Genomic DNA, 23,756 nt, shown 5'->3' with positions numbered 1-23,756 from the left:
AAAACAGACCAATTGGCACCCTGTAAAACAGACCAATCAGCACTCTGTAAAGTGGACCAACCAGCACTCTGTAAAATGCACCAATCAGCAGGATGTGGGCGGGGCCAAATAAGGGAATAAAAGCTGGCCTCCAGAGAGGCAGCAGCAATGCACTCTGGTTGCCTTCCAGGCGGTGGAAGTCTTGTTCTTTCGCTCTTCACAATAAATCTTGCTGCTGCTCACTCTTTAGGTCTGCACTACCTTTATGAGCTGTAACACTCACTGCGAAGGTCTCCAGCTTCACTCCTGAAGCCAGCAATAACTTGAACCCACTGGGAGGAATGAACAACTCTGAAGGCGCCACCTTTATGAGCTGTAACACTCACTGTGAAGGTCTGCCATTTCACTCCTAAAGTTAGTGAGACCACAAACCCACCAGGAAGAACGAACAACTCCGGAGGCGCCACCTTTAAGAGCTGTAACACTCACTGTGAAGGTCTGCGGCTTCATACCTGAAGTCAGCAAGACCACGAACCCACCAGAAGGAAGAAACTCTGGACACATCTGAACATTTGAAGGAGCAAACTCCAGACACACCATCTTTAAGAACTGTAACACTCACAATGAGGGCCCGCGGCTTCATTCTTGAAGTCAGGGAGACCAAGAACCCACCGGAAGGAACCAATTCCGGACACAATCTCATGTCTCATCCCAATAATTTTCTTAAATGAGCATTATCATTCCCTTATTATGGATGAGAAAACTGAGGAAGGCGCCTGAGACAAGTTAAGTAATGTGTCCAAACTTACAAATCCACTAAGCGATGGAATCAGAACACAAAACTCAGTGTGTGATGTCAAACTCAAAGGCCTTGCAATAAGTAGCATGACAGTGCCTGAAAGCAAATATTTTTTCCCCACAACTTTTCATTGCAAAAAAAGATCAAATGATATTGCAATGCAAAGAAGGTCAGAACTTACAGTAGGTAATTTTATAAATTCCCGTAATAATAAATGTTTTTAAAGAGATATGTGCAATCTTTCCCAAGTAAATGATGATCCAGTTTCAAAGCCTTCCCACTAAATGACACCATTCATTCTTTCTTCAGGTTCAAGTAGCAATAATATGTGGGTTGGGGCGGAGGAGCGCATTGCTTGGCAAAAGACAAGTTCAAAATAGCTGATGTTATTTGCAATCCTTAAACACAATTTCTGCTTTATTATTCATTTATGAGGTGCTGTTCTGGAGCTGCTATATGTTGCTGATGGAATCCACCAATCTGGGAGAAACCACGGAGATCATCTAGTCAGTTACCAAGGTTTAGTTATACAAACTCACAAGAGGGAGACGTTATATTAAAGTGAAGAGTGAAAGGGTAGCTGCCCCCAGAATAGCTTGGCCGGGCTGGGGTGGACCATGGGAATGGGGTGGAGCGTGTGAGGATTTGGGATAATTTAGTTGTTTTGCTTCCCCTAAGCTAAGGACCCAGGCTGGCTGGATGCAGGATTTGCCTTGCGAGGGGCCTGCAGCAAGGGATCTTGTAATCACAGAAAACAACCTTGAGGCTCAGATTTGGGCAGAGTTTAAAGGGTCACAGAACACCAGTGCTATGGACGTGGTGCTGCCCACATGTGTCCATTTCCCCGGGTGGAGTCCACTCCCTGCAGAGGGAAGATTAGAGGTTGGAGGAGGTGAGGGAAGGAATCAGGGAGAGGCCTGCAATGTAGGTCCCTGGAGGCTCTTTGAGCTTTTCCCTGCAAGAGCCGTGTGTACCAAAATAATGAAATTGTAGGCATGCAGGTTTGAATAATATTTCTAAATAGAAGTATGACTGTTGAACTTGGAAACTCCCTACAGAAAACATGTTTTCTCTGTCTTTGTTTGAGGGATTTCATAAAGAAGCTTTCAGTAGCCTTAGGCATGACTACTTATTTCAGGGGAGATTAGGACAGTTATCTTTTTTTTTTTCTTTTTTCTTTCTTTTTTTTTTTTTATTATACTTTAGGGTTTTAGGGTACATGTGCACAATGTGCAGGTTTGTTACATATGTATCCATGTGCCATGTTGACTTCCTGCACCCATTAACTGGTCATTTAGCATTAGGTGTATCTCCTAATGCTGTCCCTCCCCCCTCCCCCCACCCCACAACAGTCCCCGGAGTGTGATGTTCCCCTTCCTGTGCCCATGAGTTCTCATTGTTCAATTCCCACCTATGAGTGAGAACATGCGGTGTTTGGTTTTTTGTCCTTGCAATAGTTTACTGAGAATGATGTTTTCCAGTTTCATCCATGTCCCTACAAAGGACACGAACTCATCATTTTTTATGGCTGCATAGTATTCCATGGTGTATATGTGCCACATTTTCTTAATCCAGTCTATCGTTGTTGGACATTTGGGTTGGTTCCAAGTCTTTGCTATTGTGAATAGGGCTGCAATAAACATACGTGTGCATGTGTCTTTATAGCAGCATGATTTATAGTCCTTTGGGTATATACCCAGTAATGGGATGGCTGGGTCAAATGGTATTTCTTGTTCGAGATCCCTGAGGAATCGCCACACTGACTTCCACAATGGTTGAACTAGTTTACAGTCCCACCAACAGTGTAAAAGTGTTCCTATTTCTCCACATCCTCTCCAGCACCTGTTGTTTCCTGATTTTTTAATGATGGCCATTCTAACTGGTGTGAGATGGTATCTCACTGTGGTTTTGATTTGCATTTCTCTGATGGCCAGTGATGATGAGCATTTCTTCATGTGTTTTTTGGCTGCATAAATGTCTTCTTTTGAGAAGTGTCTGTTCATGTCCTCTGCCCACTTTTTGATGGGGTTGTTTTTTTCTTGTAAATTTGTTTGAGTTCATTGTAGATTCTGGATATTAGCCCTTTGTCAGATGAGTAGGTTGCAAAAATTTTCTCCCATTCTGTAGGTTGCCTGTTCACTCTGATGATAGTTTCTTTTGCTGTGCAGAAGCTCTTTAGTTTAATGAGATCCCATTTGTCAATTTTGGCTTTTGTTGCCATTGCTTTTGGTGTTTTAGACATGAAGTCCTTGCCCACGCCTATGTCCTGAATGGTATTGCCTAGGTTTTCTTGTAGGATTTTAATGGTTTTAGGTCTAACATATAAGTCTTTAATCCATCTTGAATTAATTTTTGTCTAAGGTGTAAGGAAGGGATCCAGTTGCAGCTTTCTACATATGGCTAGCCAGTTTTCCCAGCACCATTTATTAAATAGGGAATCCTTTCCCCATTTCTTGTTTTTGTCAGGTTTGTCAAAGATCAGATAGTTGTAGCTATGCGGCATCATTTCTGAGGGCTCTGTTGTGTTCCATTGATCTATGTCTCTGTTGTGGTACCAGTACCATGCTGTTTTGGTTACTGTAGCCTTGTAGTATAGTTTAAAGTCAGGTAGCGTGATGCCTCCAGCTTTGTTCCTTTGGCTTAGGATTGACTTGGCGATGCGGGCTCTTTTTTGGTTCCATATGAACTTTAAAGTAGTTTTTTCCAATTCTGTGAAGAAAGTCATTGGTAGCTTGATGGGGATGGCATTGAATCTATAAATTACCTTGGGCAGTATGACCATTTTCATGATATTGATTCTTCCAACCCATGAGCATGGAATGTTCTTCCATTTGTTTGTATCCTCTTTTATTTCATTGAGCAGTGGTTTGTAGTTCTCCTTGAAGAGGTCCTTCACATCCCTTGTAAGTTGGATTCCTAGGTATTTTATTCTCTTTGAAGCAATTGTGAATGGGAGTTCACTCATGATTTGGCTCTCTGTTTGTCTGTTATTGGTGTACAAGAATGCTTGTGATTTTTGTACATTAATTTTGTATCCTGAGACTTTGCTGAAGTTGCTAATCAGCTTAAGGAGATTTTGGGCTGAGACAATGGGGTTTTCTAGATATACAATCATGTCATCTGCAAACAGGGACAATTTGACTTCCTCTTTTCCTAATTGAATACCCTTTATTTCCTTCTCCTGCCTGATTGCTCTGGCCAGAACTTCCAGCACTATGTTGAATAGGAGCGGTGAGAGAGGGCATCCCTGTCTTGTGCCAGTTTTCAGAGGGAATGCTTCCAGTTTTTGCCCATTCAGTATGATATTGGCTGTGGGTTTGTCGTAGATAGCTCTTATTATTTTGAGATACGTCCCATCAATACCTAATTTATTGAGAGTTTTTAGCATGAAGGGTTGTTGAATTTTGTCAAAGGCCTTTTCTGCGTCTATTGAGATAATCATGTGGTTTTTGTCTTTGGTTCTGTTTATATGCTGGATTACATTTATTGATTTGCGTATGTTGAACCAGCCTTGCATCCCAGGGACGAAGCCCACTTGATCATGGTGGATAAGCTTTTTGATGTGCTGCTGGATTCGGTTTGCCAGTATTTTATTAGGACAGTTATCTTAGTCTCATTTCTTTCCTTGTATCTTTTTATACTAAACTTTGTTTAGAAGTCTTCAGTCATTTCAAAAATATCTGAGGAGAGGGAAAATAGATTGATCAAATGATTGATTTCTCCTGAAGAATTGTAAGCACAGGATTTCTACTGGGAAACCATTTTTTAATTTGATTGAAATTAATAGCTTAAAAGGAAACTGATAAGGTTAATCAAAGTGGAAAGATGACAAGATTGGCTAACTTCTCTGGGTTAAGATGAAAGATAGTATCCTTTTGTATACAGGAAATTAAAATTTATATTACACAGAAGCTCCAAAATTATGGCTTTTTTGGATTTCTTTCTCTTTGATGATGTACTAAGGGGAAACACATCAGTATTTAGATCTAGGCCATCTTAGTCAGATGGCTATGACAGTCTTAACTTTGAATATTTATATGACATCTTGAATAGGAATGTAAAAGTCATTTTATAGCAGTCAACAGCATTGATTTCTAAGCTTCTTGTATCTGTTTTCGAAGTCACTGACTTCATGCAATGACTTATTCTTTCACTCTTTTTTATTGTGTCTCTACTATTGAAACCCGACACTCTACTTTATACCCACTGCTGTATAGAAATTAGTCGAATAAAATGGATTATCACAAAATATGGGGCAAGGATGAAGTCTCCATGGAACATGAAACTGTCTAAACCTTTATTGACTCTCCAACGCTAAAAATCGTTATGACTTAACTCCCTGATTCTTGGGTTTACCTATTTCTTCCTGATGTGATACCTGGCCCTGTATTTGCTGCTAGTTTTCTCAACAGTAGACTTTTACTATTTTCATGAAAATCTTATCGTTGACCAACCATCCTCTAAACCTCAAGATGACAAATAGGAAGTAATAATTACAAGATGGAATACAGAAGGTTTACAAATGTGCACTCCTTGAATACCACACAAATAGTTGTTACCATTTTGTGCCTACCTGGGAGTTTGGCCACCTCATTTATCAGGAAAAGAATGAGGATATATTAGCCTCTTAGGGCTAATGTAACTAAGTACCACAAACTGGGTGGCATGGGACAACAGAAATTTATTCTCTTTATTCTGGAGGCTAGAATTCCAAAGTCACGGTGTTGGCAGGGTCATCCCTCTGAAGGCTCTAGGGAAGACCCTTCCTTGCTTCTTCTAGCTCCTGTTGATTGATGGCTGTCTTTGGCTTTCTAAGCCTTGTGGATGCATAACTCCAATTTCTGCCTCTATCCACACATGACCTTCTTCCTTCTTGGTGTCTGGGACCAAATTTCCCTCTTCGCATAAGAGTACCAAGAATATTGGATTTCAGTTCCACCCCAATCCAGTATGACCTCATTTTAACTTGATTACATCTGCCAACACCCTTTCCTCCAAAAAGGCCACAGTCACAGGTTCCTGGTAGGTGTAAGTCTCGGGGGACAGTGTTCAACCCAATACAGGGACAACTCTCTCCTCTCCTGGAGGCACAATGTTTTGTCCTCTTCTTCCTTTTTACTCTCTTCTTTCTTCCTTCTTTTTTCTCAGGGAAATTTTATGTTCCTTGGCCTTTATATTACTTGATTTTCTTCTTTGATTTCATCTCGTGATCACTCCAGTTTGTGTCTCCATCCTCACAGAATACATGCTATCTGACCAAATCCCTCAGAAAAATTCATCTGCACATGCTTCACATCCTTATGAATTTGAGGAGCTCCACCCTTGGCCTTGTGTCCAGAGAGGACTAGTGACCCTAGTAGGACAGGTGCCTATCACTTGGCCACATACCTGTGAAATGTTGGGGAATTAACTGTTAACATCAAACCAGGAATTACTGACTTTTTGTGGTTCTCATTACATGCCAGTCAACTTTGGACAACTTTGGCCATTTTAAGGAGCACATATTCCTGTCCACTTCCCCACCCTCCCTGACCTGAAAGTTTCTGTTCAAAATCCTTGTAATTACATTTTTTTATGTTTCATAGATGTATCAGAAGTGAGGCTTGTATACTCACTCCAGGAAATAGTTCACTTTGCCTTGGGTTGGGGCTTCCCCAGATTCTGAGCTCTTAGTTACCAATTCACATCACACCTGCCTTACCAAAAGAGTCCTTACTGGCAGTTTCTCTTCTGTGTCTTCCCTTCCTCCACAAGCTGCCTTTTTTTTTTTTTTTTTTTTTTTTTTGAGATGGAGTCTCACTCTGTCACCAGGCTGGAGTGCAGTGGTATGATCTCAGCTCACTGCAACCTCCACTTCTTGGGTTCAAGTGATTCTCCTGCCTCAGCCTCCTGAATAGCTGGGACTACAGGTGCTTGCCACCACGCCCAGCTAATATTTTATATTTTTAATAGAAACAGGGTTTCACCATGTTTGCCAGGATGGTCTCCATCTCCAGACCTCGTAATCTGCCTGCGTCAGCCTCCCAAAGTGCTGGGATTACAGGCATGAGCCACCGCGCCCAGCCCACAGGCTGCCTTTTTACACAATGAAGGCAAACTGGCCTCACCAGTGAGGCACATCTCAAGGTCTTACAGTACAGAAAGAGTTTTTATTTTTAAGTTATAGAAAAAAAGCTATTAAAATATAAATTGACCATTTTAATGAAGCATGCGAACATCGTCACTAATTATATTTAAAATTTAATTCTCTTTCACTGTGCCTTGGCTTTTGGCTTTGTTTTAACAGCAACTGTTGATTTCCCAGGCATTTCCTTTAGGAATGAAGGGATAAGGGTGGGAGGGTGTCGGTGTTGTATCACTTCTCTCTTCCTTTTCTCCCATCCTCTTTGGGCTTTAGCCATGTCAGTTTCAAGACGTTATTCCTACTGAGGCCATCAGTTTATGACATATAGTTTCAGGAAAATGCCAGCCAGCAAAGCACTGACTGCATTTGAGCAGTCGCCAGGCAATACAGCATTTACTTTTTAAATTTTTTGCCTTGGATTCCATCTAGCTGTTTCATTACTGGTTTGCTTTTATTAAAGCTCTTATTAAAAATACGAACTTAAAGATAGTACCTACATGGGAGATTATTATTAAATGTTTCAGTACTGGAATTTTATAACTCATGGCTTGTTTTGGACAAAACCCAAAACAATATTAGCGAAGTTCTTTTATGAAGGTATTTTAAGTTATCTACACAAGTAAGCAGGTTTAGCAACAGCTTGTAACTCTTGGTTGTTATGAGTTCAGCAGATCAATGTGCTTCCTGCAGATAAAGCAAGCACTTCCTTTCAGCTGATGACTGAGAGTTTGGAGGAAAATCAAGTCAAACAGATGATCAGTCACCAGTACTAAAACTTTTATAAAGATTAACTCTTTAAAACTGAAAAACATAGGCTTCTCTTCAGGGCATTATTTTATTCCAGTTCAGCTGATGTCTAATGATGTATTCTGTTAGTTTTTGCCTCAAAGTCAATTAAAAGATTTTTGCTCTGTTTACATTTTCCAGGTTGCTGTGGTGATTGTCTTCAGTGGAGGGACAGGACAATAATGAGGGCAGCATTCAACATTGTTAGTTCCGTGCCTTTGAGCCGAAGTTCTCGGCAAGGCATAGGGGAGAGAGAACACAGAAGTGGAGGTCAGGATCGGGGAGGGTTGGTGTCAGAATAGGGTTTTGCACCCACATCTGCCATTCACTAAGTGATATGAGCATGTTCCACAGCTTTCTTGAACCTCACTTTGCTCACCTCTGCAACGGGCCTGACATTATCATTGTTACCTGCCTCATGTTGTCATGATTAATTTCAAATAAAATAATGCACTTCAAATAAAAATAATTCAAATAAAATAAAAGCACTTGAGAACTGAACTACCATAGAAATATGGATTGTCTTTTTAAAAATTTTTGTGCACCTCAATGAAAAACCAGTTTCTTACCTCTTCTCTAGCTACTCATGACAGCTTTTTAACCAGTAATTCCTCTTCTAGCTCCAAGTCTTTGTCTCAAATCTGGGGATAAAGTCTTGTGAGGATACAAAACACAGCCAGGTGTGGTGGCTCGTACCTGTAATCCCAGCACTTTGGGAGGGAAAGGTGGGTCACTTGAGCCCAGGAGTTCAAGACTAGCCTGGGCAATATAGCAAGATCCTGTTTCAAAAGAAAAGATTAAAAAAAAAAATGTAAAGATAGAATACACAGCATGTATGAAAGGATTATAATATGCACAACATTTAGCTAAAAACTTTGGATTGTTTCATTTATTCTATGTAACAACCCTATGAAGTAAGTATTCATACTGCTGTAGATGAAAGAAACGTTAGATTGCTTATCTAGGAACTATCACAGCCAGGTTAGAAACCCATTTGTCTGAACTACAGCCCATGATTCCTCTGTTACACTATAATGTTTCCAAAAGTTTTGCAATCTAACATGCCAATTAAGCAGTTCTAAAATCATGTCTACTCCATGAAAACTTTCTCTTACCAAAGTGACACAGAGCCACTGTGTCTATTTCTCTCGAAACTCTTTATTCCTCATGTCACTGTTCCCTTCTTGGTTGGTATTTTCATCTTTTTCATTTTTGAGATGGAGTCTTGCTCTGTCGCCCAGGCTGGAGTGCAGTGGTGCGGTCTCGGCTCAACGCAACCTCCACCTCCTGGGTTCAAGCGATTCTCCTGCCTCAGTCTCCTGAACAGTTGAGATTATAGGCGCATACCACCACGCCCAGCTAATTTTTGCATTTTTAGTAGAGACAGGGTTTCAGAATGTTGGACAGGCTGGTCTCGAATGCCTGACCTCAGGTGATCTGCCCACCTTGGTCACCCAAAGTGTTGGGATTACAGGTGTGAACCACCACACCTGGCTGGTATTTTCATCTTTTAAATTATCCTCTTTTATGTTCTTTTGAAAGGCTTTTCTAAATCATTGTCATGTATTTTCGATTACGAATGACCAGTTTTAAAAACTTCTCTGTTTCTTTTACATTTTATTGTTCATTCACCCAGACAGGTAACCGGACGACGACAAGGATGTTGGTGGTCTAAACATCCCTGCCTGTGTTATTTCCTGATGGGTACTGGTTGATATAACTTCTTTCCTCTCCAGACTTGTGTATTCTCCATCTGTTTGTCCCTTCCCTGTTTGTGATCCCTTTGTCATGCATCCAGAGTCGCAAATATGACTGGTAATGGCAGGATGAGTTATTTATTCTTATTTGTAACTTACCAGCGATTAACATGTAAAGGATAGAATAGAATTCAGATTGTTTTCTTCAAATAAAAACTTATTGAAATTACTCTTAGTAAACTGAAGGAGAAGCAAAAAGGGTTTAATAACTTGCAAGAAGACATGTGGGCAATAGCACTTTTTATGTCTATAAATGTCTTTTTTTCAAGAGATATTAAATACACTTGGCTTCTATAGCACTGCTTGTATTATGGGCAGATGCTCAATAAACACTTATGAGTGAATGAATGAATAAATAAATGGAATTGGGAAGCTATTTTACCTCTGTATTTAGAAATACAAAGAGAGTTAAGTTTCTACCATAATTACCAGAATTACAACGTGCAGGTTTGTTACATATGCATGCATGTGCCATGTTGGTGTGCTGCACCCTCCTAGTACTTTATAATTTTCACCAAAAAGTACCACTAAATTAATCTATCCTATTTTGCATTTGCTGTGAACTTTTAATTCAAATGTTTACTTTTGATATGTTAATCCTCAGAGGTAGTGAGATCATGAAGGAGAAAAAGAAAACTTCAGAGATTTCAAGCCCTAACAGTTTCTTTCCCTCTTTCTCATAACCATACAATATTTTTCCTGACAGAGTATCACTTATAAAATTGAAATTTCTCAGCTAGGCGTGGTGGCTCTCACCTGTAATCCCAGCACTTTGGGAGGCCAAGGCGGGTGGATCACCTAAGGTCAGGAGTTCGAAACCAGCCTGGCCAACATGGTGAAACCCCATCTCTACTAAAAAAAAGAAAAGAAAAAGAAAATTTTTTAAAAAACATACGCACATGTGCTATTAACAAGACATGTTTAAAAATAAAATTTTGCTCTGTTTATTAAACAAACCTTGTTTATTATTTGCTTTAAATCCTAGGAAAAAAGACATTGTGGGTCCATATAACTGTACTGTACTTTTTAAAAAACATTACTGAATGCCACGAATCTGTATTACCATTCCAGTTTGCAGCGACTAATTTAAGGGTATTAGTATCCTGTTATTTGCCAAGGAATTCACAAGGAAACGTAAAACAATTGGAAAAGACAATGGAAAAATGTTACACAGAGTTTTATATGAATCAACTAAGATAAAAAAATTGAATCAGATTGACTGATGAATGAATGCTAAATAAAAATGCAGAAGTGAGCTATCTAAACTTTCATTTCCTTCTTATCTTTTATATGATGTGGCCATAAAGTTATTTTCTTCTAGATTTTTTTCATTGGATAATTTATTTGATACCACTGATAGAACCATCTGAGCTGAAAATGCAAGTTGAGAAAAAATTTCACTAACAGGCTTTGCTTATCTATAATGTATTTTAGTAAAAGGTGGTACATCTTTTTTTTTTTAGTAAGAAGAAAATATTTCCCGTGAATTTTTATTTTAAAAGTGAATTGTGATTTTTTTTTATTATTGTACTTTAAGTTTTTGGGTACACGTGCACAACGTGCAGGTTTGTTACATATGTATCCATGTGCCATGTTGGTGTGCTGCACTTATTAACTCCTCATTTAGCATTAGGTGTATCTCCTAATGCTATCCCTTCCCCCAACGTGCAGGTTTGTTACATATGTATCCATGTGCCATGTTGGTGTGCTGCACCTATTAACTCCTCATTTAGCATTAGGTGTATCTCCTAATGCTATCCCTTCCCCCTCCCCCCACCCCACAACAGCCCCCAGAGTGTGATGTTCCCCTTCCTGTGTCCATGTGTTCTCATTGTTCAATTCCCACCTATGAGTGAGAACATGCGGTGTTTGGTTTTTTGTCCTTGTGATAGTTTACTGAGAATGATGGTTTCCAGTTTCATCCATGTCCCTATAAAGGACATGAACTCATCATTTTTTTATGGCTGCATAGTATTCCATGGTGTATATGTGCCACATTTTCTTAATCCAGTCTATCATTGTTGGACATTTGGGTTGGTTCCAAGTCTTTGCTATTGTGAATAGTGCTACAATAAGCGTACGTGTGCATGTGTCTTTATGGCAGCATGATTTATAGTCCTTTGGGTATATACCCAGTAATGGAACATCTTAACACGAGTTACATGAGGCACTGTGTTGTACCACTCCAGAAGCATCATGTTATAGAATGTCCTGTGAGCGGTGCTCCCTGGAGTTGGGCATCGGTACAGGAGATATGGACAACCTGTGATGATTTTGGCTTCAGGAATATTTGCCATGTGTTGTTGTAGTCGGAGAAATATTTCCTCGTCTTTTATGATACTTGTGTTTTTTTTAAGATTCACCATAGTCTCTAAACAATGTCAGCACATCTAATTTTAAACAGCTTTGTCGTAGGCTTTAGAAATAAAAGCGGGAACTTTATAGGACACAGGAAAGATATTGCTCTGTGCAATACATTTAAAGTGTGAAAACGCAGAGGTTTTCAAGTGCAAGGAGACTGAGAAGTCAAGAAGATAGTAGTGCTTTGAGCTAGAGTCAGATTTCTCTGCCGAATCAAGATTCTTGGAATTCTCAGTGCTTCTCAGTGCAGTGGGGAATTCTGCATGGAGATTTTTTTTTTAACTCCTTAATTTTTAAAAGCTTTTCTTCTAACTCACTGTACAGGAGGAATTTTCATAGAGTGGATAGTAGACAAGATCTCAGACTTGGTGTCTTACTTTAGAAGCCACGGTAGTTTAATGTTATTCATGTGAAAAATGCACATTTACTCATAATGGAGTGAGGAGGCGCTGTTATTTTTATTTTTTATTTTATTTTTTATTATACTTTAAGTTCTAGGATACATGTGCACAACGTGCAGGTTTTATGTGTATGCATGTGCCATTTTGGTGTGCTGCACCCATTAACTCATCATTTACATTAGGTATTCCTCCTAATGCTATCCCTGCCCCCTTCCCCCACCCCATGACAGACCTTGGTGTGTGATGTTCCCCACCCTGTGTCCAAGTGTTCTCATTGTTCAATTCCCACCTATAAGTGAGAATATGTGGTGGTTGGTTTTCTGTCCTTGTGACAGTTTGCTCAGAGTGATGGTTTCCAGCTTCATCCATGTCACTACAAAGGACATGAAATCATCATTTTTTATGGCTGCATAGTATTCCATGGTGTATATGTGCCACATTTTCTTAATCCAGTCTATCGTTGATGGACATTTGGGTTGGTTCCAAGTCTTTGCTATTGTGAATAGTGCCACAGTAAACATACGTGTGCATGTGTCTTTATAGTAGCATGATTTATAATTCTTTGGGTATATACCCAGTAATGGGATGGCTGGGTCAAATGATGTATCTAGTTCTAGATCCTTGAGGAATTGCCACACTGTCTTCCACAATGGTTGAACTAGTTTACAGTCCCACCAGCAGTGTAAAAGTGTTCCTATTTCTCCACATCCTCTCCAGCACCTGTTGTTTCCTGACTTTTTAGTAATCACACATGAAAAGCCTTGATGAAGAATACGAGCAGGTAATTGGAAGAATTTACCAACCAATAAAGAATATTCAAAAAAAAAAAAACCAAAACAAAACAGAAAAAGAGGCCCGGAAACGTTAAGAAGAGTAAAAAACGTTTTGTTAATCATCAAAAATTGCTGTTGGAAAACAAGATAATTTCTTTTCTAATTTTGTCTCTCATAAGCCTTCCTCAAATTTTACCTCTTCTGCAAAGTTTTCTCTTCCTCTCCATATTGAAATCTCTGTCTGAATTCCTGCAAACAATGTGAGAGCCTGTGCAGTATAGTAATGAAGTACTAAGATACAACCAGATCACCTCAGCTAGTGTCCTAGCATCAATTAACCTTGGAAAATCCACGCCACCTCTGTTTGCACTGATTTGGTCATTTAAGAAATGGATCCTCAGTACCTGCCTCATGTGGTCCTTATGAGTATTGAAACAGAAAATACATGGAAAGCCCATTTGAGCACTCAATGAAAGGTGGCATTATTCTACTGTGTGCCGCAGGCTATAGCATTTGATTATTTGTTGTCATAGTCTGCCTGAATTGCTTTCTAAGGCATGACATATCAACATTCTTAAACACATGCTGTTGTCTTTTTCCTTGGTTGGATTTTTCTATATCCATTGTATTTTTTTTAAATATAAGTTTGCTGAGTTAGGACCTACATAATTTACTTGTTTATTGCCTACAGTCTTTGGTACAAAGCTAAGGATTTTTAGCACTTAAAATTCAAGTTCTTAGATCTGCACGGGACTGCGGAATAATATATTAGCTACAAGGACACTGAAGACCCATGAAGACCCAGGGACCTCAAGTTCATGACCATGGCTCACACAGTCCATTGTACTTCTGACTATGTTATGTAATTCTTACCTCATTATAATAAAGAAAATCTAAAATTAGAATGACTTTTTTTTTTAAAAATATACAAAGGTTTGCTATGGTAAGAAAAAGGATCGAACATTATTGTACTAAATTATATATAGTGTTTTTTTTTGAAAGGATAAACTTAATAAGTTGTAGCCATGATTTTTTTTCTCATTGTTTTGTAACTGCATAATTATAACTTTATTGTAACTTAACGGTTTTCTCCTAAATTAGTCATTGTATATTTTTGATGACCTTTCGGTCAGTTGAATTTGTGCATTATTTTCCATGGGCTGTTGCCCACTTTGAACTGACTGAGCCTTGCTGTTTTAACAGGTTGTGGTGGAGAGCTGTCTGGGGCCACAGGCTCCTTCAGCAGCCCCGGGTACCCCAACAGGTATCCACCAAACAAGGAGTGTATCTGGTACATTAGGACGGCCCCCGGGAGTAGCATTCAGCTCACCATCCATGACTTCGATGTGGAGTATCATTCAAGGTGCAACTTTGATGTCTTGGAGGTAGGAAGTGAGATGGTTTTTTCAGCACATTCCGAAGTTTGGGGTAGAACAGGAAATCCCTCTGCCAAGATTCCTAATTCTTTCCGGTAGTCAGCAGTGTTCTATTCTTAGACATTTTAATGAGCATCAGCCCTTCGGTGATCATTTGGTAGACACGGGATTAATATGTGGTTTGGGTTTTCCTGAAGCAATGCCTGAGGGCCTTGCTGCAGCTGAGTTAGGAGGTGATGCCAGGAAGCAGGAGCCCAGGACGAGTGAGTGAAGGAAAGGAGGAGGGGGAACCAGCAGAGGGAGCCTCTGGGGGCAACTTGGGCTCCGTCCGCTGGGACGCTCTGAAGGACCACAGTGGGGGCACTGGTCCCCCAACTCTGGTTCCCGTTGGTAAGGACTGCACTTGGGATGGCTAACACCTCACACTTGCAGTCTGAGAAAGCTCCCCCAGAAACAGCATTCGTGTGGCAGAGCATAGAGACTGGGCACTGCCAACAAGCACAGGGACGGCCTACCAGGGCTGCCGCTGCTCTTCAAGGGGCCGCCAGGGCCATCTGCTGCAAAGGGCTTTTGTAAAAAAATGGCCACCTAGGTAACATGAGGCATTTGAAGATGAAAATTTTCCCAGCGCTACTGCAAAGGGTGTATCTTGGATCATTAAAATAATCTTTGAGAATCTTGAGCCCAAAAGTTTATTATAATCAATTTTTAATTGCAGGAATCTAGTCATTAGAATATGTGTGTGTGTGTGTGTGTGTGTATGTGTATGTATATATATATATATATATTTTTTAAATATATAGCTTTAAAATATTTGGTTACAGTTTATAAAATTATATAAATATAATTTGTTATAATTATATACCATACTATATAATTACATTATTTATGTAATATTCTTATATAATTTTATAACATATATAGATATGTCCCACATATATGTAATATGTAGTATATTATATACTTACATTATAAATTATAATTAATAATTACAGTAATTAATATTTATTATAATAATTATATTATTATATATTTTAATGTAAGTATATAATATACTACATAATTATGTAATATGTTATATATAATTACATGTATGTAACACATTTATTATGTATAATTTGAACTTAGACCTCTCTGCAAACTTTAATGTCTTCCAAATACACACAAAAATCCTGTCACCTCAGCTCTAGGGACTGCTGTAGCACAGCATGACAAGGATTCTATATCCAGTAGAACCTAAATTCCATGAGGCTAGATGTTTGTTTGCTTTGTTTTACTGCTATATTCCCAGCTCCACAGAGTACCTAGCAAAGAGTAAACACTCAATAGATGTTTGTGGAATGAATGAAAGCATGAAAGTCTCTGTCACACAGTAATAATGCACATTCAGGGCACTTTACAAAGGAATTTTTACCTCCATGTTCTCATTTAAATATTAAATCGTTCCATGAGGTAAGAGGGGAATTTTATTCCCATTTTACAGTGGTCAAAACTAAGGCTCAAAAAGATTAATGGGCTTTTCCATGACCACGTGGAAGAGGAGTGGAAGAGCTAATAACTGAAGCCAGTCACTGCTCAACACTCCAGTAAACCCTGAGACCATAGATGGGTGCAGGGTGCAAGGGGTCGATATGATTAGTATGAACGTTACAGGAAACTTTAACAAATACTTTAATTATAAAACAGGCTCTTACCTTGAAAAGAAATGGAGTCATCCCCTCAGTGAGAGTCACTAGGAATTACTTTTAGTAATTCATCACTAAATCATTCAATCACTACTTTTAGTAATTCATCACTTTTAGTAATTTAGTAAAATCATCCTTCTCAGTGAGAGTCACTAGAAATTACTTTTAGTAGCTATAAAAGATTTACCATTTCTATCTCTGATTTCATTTACTGTAGCTCTACAGACAATTTACTATTGTAATTGTAAATGAAATCAGATAGAACTGGAAAGTCTTCATGGAAGGACTGCTGCCAAGCCATAACTCCATCTCAGAGGAGAAACAAGGTGCCTCCTGAAATTCACACTCACGGCACAAAGTAGGACTAGAATCCACGTGCAGAATGTTCAGATGGTCTCGCTCACCAGCGAAGATATCACTTGGTTGCAAAAAACCCCTTATCATTTACAAAGGGCTGGCGGTGGATCTTCCACAGCTATGTGCAATGTTCCAAACCCTTTATTTTCATACTCCAGAGTGCATGTGATTGTTGCCCACTTGGCAAAATATAAATGGGCCAATTGTGTTGCGGATTGTGTCACACCCATTATGGGAGAAAGTAGAGACAGGGGCTGTTCCCTGCAAGCAGGCCTGGGGCCTGAGGGACGAAATCAGGGACTCCAGACAGAAGCAGCTTTCAAGGAGAGCCATATGCCTGACAGAAATGGCTGTGGAAGACGCACAGTTGGCTTGGGGCTTATTTTTATTATTGACAAGCTGACATTGCAGTGGCCTCCCATATTCCACCAAAAGCAGGGTTTGGGGGACTATTTTGAGGCCCTTAAATATTTGGGGAAAGTTTTTTTCTGAAAGCTAAAATGAGCAACCCTCTGACATTTTGTTCAAAAGCCTTGTTTTGCTTTTCTGCAAATGCTCAACTCATTTGGAAAATGCTGTAACAAAATTGGGCTAATGGTGGTGGAATGGTTTTTTTCACCCCTCCCTAGCTGCTGATAACATGTTAGTAGTGGGTTTAAAAGTTTGTTACCCATGATGGGCATGTGATCTAAAAACTTTGCTGACCTTCTCAGCCTGCACGTGAGTGTAGTCAAGTGGGGCCTTACAGTCACTAAGTATTGAGCTTACCTGGGTTTCACAAAATTTATTCAGGAGCCATTTTTCCCCTGAAAAATCAGAGTCCAGAAAGTAGCCCATTGCAAAAAGCAGCAGCTGCTTGGTTACTCATATCCCCGGAATGCTGACTTGATTGTAACAATAAATGGAGCTAACAGAGCAGAAAGAAATGTTCAAAACAGATTAAAACCATAGGCTTTGAAATGGTCTCCATCCTGAGCATTCGCTAAAACACATTTTTAAATCTCTGATCATCAGACCACTTCTTTTTCCCCCAAAGTTTAGTCATATGCTGTAGTTGAATGAACCACGCCCTGAAATTCTTTCCATCTTTTTCTTGTTTTGAAGAGTCATGTGCTAACTATCGGTTTTATTTGTGGAAGCCAGAAGGACCATTGTTTCGGTCATGGAAACACTCTGCCTGATTTTACTTTAATCTCTGAGAAAGTCTTTAGAGAGATTCCAAACTGGTATTAGGCAGAAAAGGAAATCCACTCCTTGGAGCAGCAAACCAGGACAATTGCTTGTTGTGGACAGTTAGCTTGGTCTGGCCTCTCTGCAATAGGCTTTTGTGAGCTCAGCCTTGCAAGAAGGGAAGCAAATAATGTCCAAAGTGGCAGTGTTTATTCTTCTAGAGGCTCCTAGGCCCAGCCAACTCATACCCACTATGTTTGTTATCTCAAGGGGCTGTTTGAGCAGAGAAAACAAAGAATATTTTGCCGACCTGCGAGTTTTCTTTGTTAGAACTTAACACTTGCGTTCAGTGGTCTCTCCAAATATGTGCTGTTGATTGGGCTTGGGTGATTGGGAGCACATGCTGTCAGTTTCATGCTGTGGGGACTGTGCCCTAGGCGAGGGGGTAGGGAGATCGTGAAAATGGGAAAGAAAGCTGGCTCTACACACCAAGCAAGCTTGCTTCTGCCATTTGCATATGTGTACGTGTCAGGGGCCACACAGGGCTCTTCCTGAAGTCCTGCTTTTGATGGGACTTGTGGGGGGAGTGCACAAACATCAACTCCTCCTAATAAAAATAAGCCTGAAGCAGTTGGTATGCTTCATTCCTTTGCAATTACTGTCCTTGTGCTCAGCCCTCTGTGGAACAGCAGTTTCATTCATTTTGGCCTTTCCTGGATGGCTGGGGGGAATTAATCAGACAAAGAAATCATTATAGATTCAAATCACACACTCCTCCCCAAAGTAGGCTTCTTGTTCTCACTCTGTCTCCCCAGAGAACACTTGAGTGATTTTCCTATCAGTCAGCAGTGGGCTGTGAGGGTGGGCAAGGGCCGGGGGTGCTGAGGAATGGGGGCAGAGTGCCCCGAGGTGGGGGAAAGGCACAGAGGGAGGGTGGGAGGGCGCTGTGCCCAGATCCCCCTGAGAGCCGCCTTCCTGGCTCTGGCCCTGAGTGCCTGTACATGGAGGGCTGGGGTTGCAGTTGTGAAGGTCTCAGATACGAATGTCTTTGAAAACCCTCTCCCAAAGATGGTCTTTCTTTTAAAAATTGAAATTTGAAAAGACCTGAAAATGAGGAGTCAGCATCTTCTATTTGATTCCCATCCTCTCTTCGCCACCCTCTGCAGCCCCACACATACACACAGGAGATAAACAGGACCCAGAGGAGACTGAGAAACCTGTTTGTGAGGCCTCCTGGAGGCCTGGCCTAGGCTATCCTTGCCTGCAAGATGCCCTCTGTGAGCCCAAGGGGACCCTTTCCAGGGGACTATGTCACTGGGGTATTGGATTCCAGTCAGACAGATAGTTTGGCAGATTTGGAGGAGCCTACATGGTCTGAAGTCATGTGTGATAGATCTAGAAGTGAAAGAAGAGATGGTAACTCCCTCGCAGGACCTGCAACAGGGGTGCGGCACATCTGTTCGGCTGTGGTGCCCTCAAACCTCTTATGGGAGGGGGAGCACACAGATTGGCAGGTGCAGGAACCCAGGCAAGATGCTACCCACAGTAGGGTCTAGTGATGGGTGCCTGTGACTCTCAAAGCCCCCATGGGCAGGCTACAGTATTCTTTTAGCTCTGCCATCCACAGAGGGCTTAAGTGTTAACCAGCTCAGTGACTCTTGGTACCCGAGTTCTTGTCTGGCATCCAGGAAGAATCAGGTCACTCACGGACTTGAAGGATGGTGAATGTGAGGATTTTATTGGGTGATGGAGGTAGCTGTCAGTGGAATGGATGGGGAACTGGAAAGGGGATGGAGTGGGAAGATGATCTTCCCCATAGAGTTTGGCTGTGCTGTGGATGATCAACTGTCTGACCATCCCCAGCCAAACTCCTCTCAACATTCAGATGCTCCTTCTCTCTCCTTCTCTGCCATGTTGCTCTTCTCCTCCTCTGCTCTTCTATTCATCTGCTCATCTGCTCATGGAGCCTGGGGTTGGAGGTTTATATGGGTACAGGATGTGGGGATGTGGCAGGCCAAAAGGCAACATTTGGGTGTGAAAACAAGAATGCCTGTTCCCATTTAGGGCCATGGGTTTCCAGGCTTGGGGATGGGGCCTTTGCCAGAGAACCTCTTCTACCCAGTGTTTCCCTATCTGCTGTCTATATCAGAAGGAGCCATCTGGAGACTAAGGCAGAGTCTAGGGCAATCCCTGAGCAGAAAAGTGGGATGCACTTAGTCAGGTTCTTGGGCGTGGGCAGGCACAGGGAGGGTGCATAGCATCCCCTTCCCTAGGCTCCAAAACACACACAGAGAGCTGATATTTTCACTCCTCCTGAAGAAGAATACGCGTTATATTCAATGTGTGGTCTTAGAAAACATTCAGTTTGCAGGGTAGGTGGAAATTCCTAAAAGTGTAACTGGGATATTGGTAGCCTTCAGTGAACTCAACTTTCATAACAAAATGACTTTATGCTAAGACTAATCATATGTGCCAGAGTTAGAAAATCAGACATTTCTTTTTTTAAAGGTCCCCCTAAAATTCAGAAAATCGACTTAATATTGTATGATCTGTAATGTTTCTGCTAGAGAAAGCAGGAAATCCCATGAAGACATGAAAAGACAAAAAGAGGAGATAGGGAAGATTCTGGAATAATCTACTCCGTCCTCCTCTGCAATTCTGGCTGATGAAACAAGCAGGCATTTTATGGGTGATTGAACTTGTGTGTTCCTAAGGCACAGGGAGTGCCTTTGAAAACTCAGCCTCAAGTTTATAGTGCATCCCCACCCAGGGAGGCTGAGATTTCAATCTCTAATAATCATAAACTCAAGGAGCCGGGGGTTAAAATGAGCCAGGGGAAGGGCCTGTAATTGCTTAAAATATTTTTTAAAGTCTTTTTTCCTACATCCCATGTTAGATCTATGGAGGCCCCGATTTCCACTCTCCCAGAATAGCCCAACTGTGTACCCAGAGATCACCTGAGAACCCCATGCAGGTCTCCAGCACTGGAAATGAGCTAGCAATTCGATTCAAGACCGACTTGTCTATAAATGGGAGAGGCTTCAATGCATCATGGCAAGCAGTCCCTGGAGGTGAGTGAAAAAAGGAGGTTTCCTAAGGTACTTAAGCCGAGCCCTCGTTAAATTTCATGAAATGCTTGGGAAAACGTATGAAGGCTACACCCTGATTGATAACTTAGTGACATCCCAAAAGGAAGCCATCTGAGACCTGACATATACCCTTCCCTAAAATATGTGATAAAGTTTAACTTCCTAAGCATCACTACATATGTGAAAACAAGAATATAAGTGTGTAAGTCCATGGTGAGAGCAGAACAAGGGTGATCAGCCAAACCCACTCTCCAAGGGCTCATACCTCTTAACCAGCCTCCATACCACATGCCATAGTACAGACCTTTGAATTCTTGGTAAATATCAAACTTGCAAACATTAAATTTGTGAATTCCAAGGAATTACTGTGTGTTCTATGGTGACTTTCTGCCCAAGATTTTAGGTAGTCTAAATAAATTGCCTGTTGTATATTTTTAAACTATAACAACAAACTATGGCACAAAATAGTTTAACAGATGTTAGCATATACAACTACTAGAGATAGCCACATTTGCAGAATGCTTACTGCGTACCGGGCATTTTTCTAACTATTTTATGAGGATTATCTCCTTTAGTCCTTACAACCACCCTATGAGGGAAGTCTGCTTCATATCCTCATCTTACCAGTGTGGACACTGAAGTTTAGAAAGGTTAGTGACTCGCCCGAAGTTCCACAGCTAGAAAATGTCAAAGCACATATGTGATCCCAGGCTACCTTATGGCCACACTTCTTCAACTCTGTCATAACCAGGGTAGCTATATCAGAGCTCCCCCCTAAAGTTAATTATGTAGGAATTTAAATACACACACACACACGCACACACACACACACACACACACACACACTTAGTGTTTAGATTACCCCTAAATGATTCTCCATTATTAGAAAATAGTGCCAAATTTTTCTATTATTGGTTTATATTATCATAAATCCAAGAAATGGTGGGTCATAGAGAAGACATTGCACTAACAGGTATTTGATAACATCAAAGGAATTTTTAAAAACCTAAGTAACTGTATATATCCAGAATATTAAATTTTTAAAAGGTAGATAGTAAATTATTTTTAAATGCATGCACTACTAGATTATCACAATTCTTGGAAGGAAACATGTTATTCTTCCTGTATGCTATATTTTTAGAGGACAATGAAGAAGCAGCATTCCATGGCTTTGTGAAAATGTGATTTCATTTGCGTTTCCTTTTAATTATTTTTAAAAATAAATTTTGGCATCTGTATTTAAAGTGTTTGAAGTATTTCCTCAGTATCATCCATGTCATCCCTTCTTATTCTGTTGGGATAAATGACTTAATGTGGATATCAAATTCTTCAGTGTTTTTAGCACAGACTAACTAAAACTGATAGTCAAGCAAAGTAATGTATTGATCTATACAACCAGGTAATGGATTTTAGAGCATCCATGATTCCTCTCATGAAATAATTGTGTTCCCCACTTCCAGGTTGTGGTGGGATTTTCCAGGCTCCCAGTGGAGAGATTCATTCTCCAAATTACCCCAGTCCCTATAGGAGCAACACAGACTGTTCTTGGGTCATTCGGGTTGACAGAAATCATCGTGTTCTCTTGAACTTCACTGACTTTGATGTTGAACCACAGGACTCTTGTATTATGGTAAGTGATATAAATTTCAAGCATTATCTCCAGTCAAACCTGGGTCAAAACACTGCCATATAAGCATATTTAGTGAATGTATTACTTATGGATGTTTTTAATGTCAAATCATAGGAAACCAAACTATTAGCAACTTAAAATATAAGGACATTTATTTTTTACCTAAAAACAAATCAGGAAGTAGATAATCTCTAGGTTTGTTTAGCAAGTCAGTTTCTGCTCTACCATTATTAGCCTGTTGGCTTTTCATTGTATTGTTACTTCATGGTCAAAAAATGGCTGCAGTGGTTTTTATCTGAATGTCCTACCTGAGTCTACCTCTGAAAAAAGGAAGAAGCAATAGTGTTAACTATTTCTATTTTGTTTGTGTTTCTTTTAATAAGGAAAGCAAATTTTCCACAAAAGCCCCCGATATATCATTAGCCAGAACTGACTACAAAAGAGATCCAGAAAGTATCATGGAATAGATTTGTCATAAATGTTTTACATCAATTATTATTATTAAGCCTCTAGGATTTTCACAGGATTCTGCTTCTCTTGAGACCAGGATATCTTGATTTGCTACTTGAGCAAATCCACGTTCTGATAGAATAGTTGGGAGATGGGAGTGGAGGAGAAGGAATATGGCTATGAATTGGTCAGATGACAAAACAAGTTTCTGCTACTGAGATGGGACAGTTTCCTTGACTCCTTCACAGGACTTGTGAAGGGGGTGGCTTATTTGCTTGGCTGCCTAGCTGAATTCAGGAGGGAGCACACGAACAGACGAATGCAGGAACCCAGGTGAACGAACCCTAGAACTGGCTGGTCCCTCCCCTCTGGTGGGAGCAGGCTCTGTGCAGGGCCCACGGCAGCGTCCAAGCTTGTTACAATGCCCTTTTAGCTCTGCCATCTCGGAGAGGGTGTCTGCGACCCCCAGAGCTCCAAAGGGCATGTGTTACAATCAGTGCTCTTTTAGCATTTGCCGTCCATGGACAGCTAAGTGTTAACCAGCTCAGTGGAAGGTCAGGGTGACAGCCTTTTACACCCTGACCTCTTGGTACCCAAGTTCTTGTCCGGTGTCCAGGAAGAATCAGGTCACACGAACAAATTGAAGGGTAGCGAATGTGGAGAACTTTGTTAAGAGGTAGAAGTGGCTCTCAGCAGGAAGCGGAGCTTGAAAGGGCTGGAGGAAGTGGGTTGCAGGAGTCTGGCCTTCCTTGGCTGAACTCCTCTCTCACCATAGTCTCCGATGTCCAGCTCCTTCTTCTCCTCTTGACATTCAGACACTTCTCTCTTCTGTGTGTGTGTCTGCTGAGTTTGGGGCTTGGAGTTCTTATGGACACCGGATGGGGGCAGGGCGGGCCAAAAGGCAACATTTGGGTAGGAAAACAGGGATGGTTCTCACTTTGAGCGGCAGATCCAGGCTTGAGGGTGGAGCCCTCACCAGGGACCTCAACCTCTTCTGCCAAGCATTTTCCTGCCTCCTG

The 23,756-nt window shown here is 40.7% G+C and overlaps 1 protein-coding gene across 1 annotated transcript in view; it reads left to right on the top strand.

The window, feature by feature from the left end:
- CUBN (cubilin) overlaps positions 1 to 23,756 on the top strand; it is a 308,721-nt gene that overhangs the window by 128,132 nt on the left and 156,833 nt on the right. Inside the window, exons 29-31 of the mRNA XM_032164125.2 lie at positions 14,184 to 14,365; positions 20,465 to 20,639; positions 22,118 to 22,287. Coding sequence (XP_032020016.1) covers positions 14,184 to 14,365; positions 20,465 to 20,639; positions 22,118 to 22,287 — 527 coding nt within the window. The remainder of the gene's footprint in view (positions 1 to 14,183; positions 14,366 to 20,464; positions 20,640 to 22,117; positions 22,288 to 23,756) is intronic.

The sequence above is a fragment of the Hylobates moloch genome, unplaced genomic scaffold (genome assembly GCF_009828535.3).
Source record: "Hylobates moloch isolate HMO894 unplaced genomic scaffold, HMol_V3 SCAFFOLD_2, whole genome shotgun sequence".
Classification (NCBI taxonomy): Eukaryota; Metazoa; Chordata; class Mammalia; order Primates; family Hylobatidae; genus Hylobates; species Hylobates moloch.
Note: the sequence above shows the minus strand (reverse complement) of the source record. Positions and strands in the feature narration are given on the sequence as shown.